The sequence below is a fragment of the Gekko japonicus genome, unplaced genomic scaffold, assembly GCF_001447785.1.
Source record: "Gekko japonicus isolate JY-2015 unplaced genomic scaffold, Gekko_japonicus_V1.1 scaffold111, whole genome shotgun sequence".
Lineage (NCBI taxonomy): Eukaryota > Metazoa > Chordata > Lepidosauria > Squamata > Gekkonidae > Gekko > Gekko japonicus.
This window is the reverse complement of record NW_015171505.1, coordinates 1,617,960-1,623,959: the sequence shown is the minus strand read 5'-3', so window position 1 is coordinate 1,623,959 and position 6,000 is coordinate 1,617,960. Positions and strand designations below refer to the sequence as shown.

Here is a 6,000-nt window from a genome sequence, read left to right as displayed (position 1 = left end):
TTATCTACTTGCAAGTAAGTTGCTTTCGAACCGCTGGGTGGGCGGGAGCTGGGACTAGGGTCGAGAGCTCACCTCGACCACGGTGGTACTCGAACAGCCATAGGGCTGTTCGTATGATGTTACTGAAGCAGGCATTTACTGCCTGCGCCACCGCTCTAGGCTTTGGGAGATGGACTCCTGTACCCATGGGACAACAACTTCCTATATATGTTTCCACCTCTGCCTCTCCTGCTGAGGACGGTCCAAAAACTCATGAGGGTCTGTACGAGGTGCATCCTGATTGCCCCATGGTGGCCGAGGCAACCTTGGTTCGCCAATCTCCTCTCGCTAGCCAAGGCGCATCATCCCCTCCCACAGGTGCCAGATCTGCTCCTGGCAGAGGGAGGAGCTCTGCTATTCCATGAGGTATACAAGCTCAAGCTAACAGCTTATCTCGTGGACACTTAGCATTCTCAGACAGAATCACCGCTGTGCTTCTCAATGCCAGGAAAGATTATACACGACGTTCATATAGTGGGAAATGGACTCGTTTCTTGGTCTCCATACAGCCCTCTGACGTCTCACCGGCTTCTGTCAGTATTGACCATGTCTTAGACTTTCTGCTCTCGCTGGCAGAGAAGGGGCTCTCACACTCCTCACTCAGAGTGTATTTGTCAGCTATTTCGGCATACCATCCGGGCTTCGATGGTTTTTCCGTTTTGTCTCACCCGGGCCTCCTCCACTTGTATCCACTGATCTGTTCACCAGTACCCTTGTGGGATTTGCCGCTAGTGCTCCGCCATCTCATGGGGCAGCCTTTTGAGCCCATGGCGACTTGCAAGCTCGATCGGCCACTATAGAGTTGCTTGGCACTTGCCTTCTTCGTGGGAGGAGGTCAAAGCCCAATTCAGCTTCTTCCGAAGCTGGATTACGCCAACCTCACACTCCCTCTAGGGCGCTGCTGCCTGCTTGTCCCCCCCCCTCGCTGGGGAGTGATGCGTTGGGCTGTGTATTGCCCAAACTGTCAAAAGTGGCCGTCGCTCGCTTCGCACGATCGCGAAACGCTTCAGTCCTCCATCTTAGCCAGACCGGAAGCCCCCACCAGTTCTCTTCTGACCACCGCGCTGTTTTCTGCCGGTTGGTGAAAAAGCATTTTTCCTCTCACAAGGGATTGTTGAAATTGTACTTTTTTCGCTTACATCCTTTATTTTATTTTGTTCCTTAGAGATATTTTAAAAGGGGGGGGACTTTTCGTTGTGGGTTGCCACTGCCTCAGGCGGCTTCCCGCCTCCCCCCCAGGTAAAAATTATTTCACCTCATCAAAGGACTTGCCAGAGCCGCGAGGCTTCGAGTAGCGCTCTGGGAATCGGCATTGACCCCCGTGCCTGTGGGTAATATGTCGGCTGAGACTCCTTCGATCTCCCAACCAACAACGACCATGTCGACATTGGGAGGCACCTCGGCACCGAATCCCCCACACCATGCAAAGTCAGCATTGGATGGGGAACAGTCTTTTAAGCGCTTGGCGTTGAACGAGGCCTCATCCGCCTCTATGCCGGCCAGAAAGAAGAAAAAAGAGAAGCACGAGAAAGCTAAGTCTTCTCTCACCGGCACTATCCGTAAGTCTCAGAATCTGAGCAGCGACAATGTGCAAACGGCATCTGCATTACCCCCTCTTCAGCAGGTGCAACCTGACATCGTTGATACTCTGGTACCGGAGCTGCCTACTATTGAGTTACTGGACTCACCCATCCGGCACGTGAACCCCCTGGTATTGAAGGCTTCTGTCGACTCCAGACCAATTGCCGTCTCGACGTTTGAGGTCGACTAAATGGTCCTGCGTCGGCCTCGTAGAGATCATTCCCAGTCAATGATTTCCTGGGAAAGTGATCGGTCGGCATCGAGCTCTCGACACCATCGATCCCAATCGCCCAGAAGCGAGGAGTATCGATATCGACCTGAGGAGTGCCCAGAATACCGTCATTCCAGGCCCATGATCTCGTACTCGCCTAGACAGGAATTGAGACCACACTCCCCGACCTACTTTGACCCACCTGTATCGTGGGACCGTAGGGGCCACATGCCTTGTTGGTTCACATCTTATCCAATGTCAGCATTGATGCCATGGCTGACGCCTAGGCCACAGTTGGACTGGGATCATGGCTCACGTCGTTCACGTTCTCCCCACCGTAAATCCAAGCCTTCCGCGTCGCAATCCAAAGCCCCAGAGGAACCCTGTCATCCACCCTCTCCACTCCATTCCACCCCTGCTTTACCACCGAAAGTCGCTCCGATACCGAATACCCCTGCAGCACCAGTATCACCTTCCAGATCCTTTGTCTCTGATACCAGCACCAAAGATTCAGAGTGCCCAAATCGCCAGGTGATCCTTCACCAAGACCTACAGTGTCGGACGATCTCCCAATCTCTCCTTCGGAGAATCTTTCTTTTTACAGAGATTTGGTCAAGAGGATGGTACATTCCTTGGGCACTCCGGCCCTAAAAGACCCCTGGTTGAGACTATTAAACTGTGCTACCTATTGGCTAAACGCCCGTTGCCCTCGCCTGTCCGAGCGCACTCTACAAGATCCATGGCTACGTCTACAGCGTTCTTGAAGGGTGCTTCCCTGTCAGCGATCTGTGGGGCTGCGACATGGTCTACTCCGAACACCTTCATCAAGCACTATGCTGTTGATGTTCGTGAACGCCACAGAGTGGACCTGGGTCGTCTAGTCCTTTTGTCGGCAGAGCATTGATTTTCCAACAGCTCCCACCTCCAGATGAGCCACTGCTTTTCAGTCTCCTATGGGTGTGATGCACAGAGACCACAAAGAAGATAAACAGGTTGCTTACCTTTAACTGGTGATCTTCGAGTGGTCATCTGTGCAGTCACACCACCCACCCGTCCTTCCCCACTGCTATCACTTTAGTACTTCTCTCTGGTTATTGACATGACAGCGATCAGAAGGGACTTGCGGGATGTCCGCTCCCCTCCTCCTTGGGCATGCACAGTGAGGTTCCCGTGCATGCCTGGGAGGGAGGTGCGAAAATCCCTTTGTGAGCTTTGCATACCACCGATTCGGATCAGCGCAGGCGCATAATCCCATGGGTGTGACTGCACAGATGACCACTCGAAGATCACCAGTTACAGGTAAGCAACCTGGGGTTTTTTTGCTCCTGATGTCAGTTACATGTTTCCAAAGGCATTTACAACCTGTTGGTTGGATCCAGACTAAATTTACCAATGGCAGAATGGAACTTCTCTGCCTCCCACTGCATCCCACTGGTCTCCATGAAATGCTACTCCTGAGGGAGTGGGGACATAGAGGACTGACATGGTAGGTCTGCAATAGGAAGGAGGAATCAATGGTAGTTGTCAATTTAGTTTGGATCCGACCCACTATCTGTAAACAACAACCACCACAAAACACTAAATAACACAAACAGCCAGTGTTTAGAACAACCAAGAATGCAAAAGCAGTATGGGACTGAGGCATTAGCAGAGAGAAAGATTAAACTAGTCTCCACCTGGTTCTTAAAGCTAGGAACAAGGTGTAAGGCTACCAAAAGCCACCATGGGCCCCTGAATACAGGTTCCATTTGCCCACCGTGACTTATTTCCTAAATTAAAATAATGTATTAATTTATGATTTACACCATGCAGATTGCAGTAAGGTATGGTGCAATAAATAAACGAATGAATGAGCTAAAAGATTCCCCATCCAAGAGACCAAACCAGAATACATTAAATATAGATGAAGACTCCTATTACCTGGGAATAAACCCCATTGAATGAAGTAGTCAAAAAGTACTCAAGTGAAAAAAAATCTTTTAAAATGTTTCTACTCAAAGCAAAAAAGCAAGTTCACAACAATGTAAAGATGCTTAATGGGGAAGGAAAATTGGGGGAGATGTGAAAAGTCAGCTGAATCTTCCATGGAGAAGATTCAGAGCCCCCCAGATTTTCCGTAAAATTTCCCCAGAGATTGCCTCCACAGTGGTAATCCCCCCCGCTGCCACAGGAGGCCTCAATTGTTTAAATTGGCACTAGAATATCATTATTTGGATATAATGTTATGACAGGTATATGTTCCAGTTTCTCTGAATTCCCAGCTTTCATTTAAATGATGTCTCCATCCACTTCCTTAGAGGAAAGGTATATCTCTGCAATGGAAAGAGTTAGAGGCTTACCTTTAAAAAAAAAAGAAAGAAAGCTGGGAATTCAGAGAACCCCATACACATGGGCCCCTGGAATTTTATCCCTCCTTTTTGCCCCTCGATGGCCCTGACTAGGTGGGAAGGGGTATCCACAGCAGGGGCCTCTGTTGTAGATCTTAACTGACCAGCTGCTACATGGAGAAGCAGGCAGTCCTTGAAATCCCCTGACCCACAATCCATTTTAGACTTTGCCCCTCTGACCGCTATCCATTTTAGGCTTTGCCCCCCTCCCCTGGGGGCATCCCTGTGCCAAGTTCTCCCCAGATGATGTGGAAGTCGGTGTCATCATATTGTCCAGTGGGATGTTTCCTTTCCCGTAGCAGCAGTTACTGCAGAGTCTGCAAAAATAGGTTTGTGTCATTCAAGCATTATTACTGCATGTGGTGGGAGACTGAGATACCCTTTTCAGTGTCCCCTTGTATGGCTGGTAATGTAGAGCTCTGCCCTTGGCAATAACAGAAAGGTCTATTGTTCTTCTGACAATTAAAATGGTGTGACCACTGCAGGGTCAGGTAGCAGTCCTCTGTGACCTCATAACCATGGTTCTGTGTCTCAGCACATATGATGTGGGGAAACACAACAGAATAAGAAGACAATGCTGGATCAGGCCAGTGGACCATCAAGTTCAACATCCTGTTTCACACAGTGGCCATCCAGTTGCCCTGGATGGCCAACAAAGCAGGCATAGATAGAGACCAAGGCCTTTCCCTGGTGTTGCTTCATAGCATTGGAATTCAGAGGTTTGCTGCTTGTAAATATGGAGGTCCCCTTTAGTCACCACTGATGTACTGACCCTTCATGAATATTCCCAATCTCCTTTTAAAATTATCTATGATTGTAGCAATCACTGCATCTTCTGTTAGCAAATTCCACAGCTTAATTACTTACTGATTAAGTAAAGTATTTCCTTTTATCTGTCCTATACCTAATGCTCCTTAGCTTCATTGTGTGTCCCTAGCGTTATGGGAGAGGGAGAAAAAGCTCTCCACCCCATTAAAAACCTCTGCCATGTGTCCCCTTAGTCATCTTTTTTCTAACCTGGAAAACTTCAGACTCTTCAGCTTTTCCTCATAGAAAAGGTACTCCAACCCTTTCACCATTGTCTTTTACATCTAGACTCTGATCCAAAACCTGACATCATTTGGCCATGTGCTGCTCCAATTGCATTGTCATCTGTCACCCCTTGCTCTTCTCACCTGGCGTTTGTTTGTGAAGATGGGACCATTACTGTTTGGGACAAATCTCTAGGTGAGCTAACACATTATTAACCAGCTTTAATGAGGTTGGCCATTACCTCATAGGAACATAGAAATAACCCATGTTGGATCAATGATGCATTCTTCTCTAAAGCCGCATCTACTCTACAGAATGAGGTGGTAAAAATAGGTGGTACTGCATCAGAGTGCAGGTGGGGAATCACATTTTTAAAGACTTCCCTGTGTAGGAAAAACCGCCCGCAAGTAGAAAACTAGCACACTGGGGGGCAGGCTGGACTGGAATCTTTCTCCCTGAGGTGCTTGGGGGTTGTTTTGTTTTAAATAACTTGCAGGCAACTTTTTATATGGGGATGACATTATGCTTTAGTCATAGTAATGAATCCATAGGGGTAACAGTGTTAGTCTGTTGCAGCAAAAGTTATGTAGGAGTCCAATGGGAGCTTCAAGAACAATAAGATCTTATTCCAGTATTGGCTTTCATGAACTAGAGCCCACTTCTGCAGATGCTGTCTGAATTTAGCATCAGTATAAATTCATTCTGTGACAAAAGGAGGGCCATGAAAACTTATGCTGGAATTAAAGTATT

The 6,000-nt window shown here is 48.2% G+C and overlaps 1 protein-coding gene across 1 annotated transcript in view; it reads left to right on the top strand.

The window, feature by feature from the left end:
* WDR93 (WD repeat domain 93) overlaps positions 1–6,000 on the top strand; it is an 88,697-nt gene that overhangs the window by 45,554 nt on the left and 37,143 nt on the right. Inside the window, exon 11 of the mRNA XM_015419243.1 lies at positions 5,314–5,445. Within this exon, the coding sequence (XP_015274729.1) occupies positions 5,314–5,445 (132 nt within the window). The remainder of the gene's footprint in view (positions 1–5,313; positions 5,446–6,000) is intronic.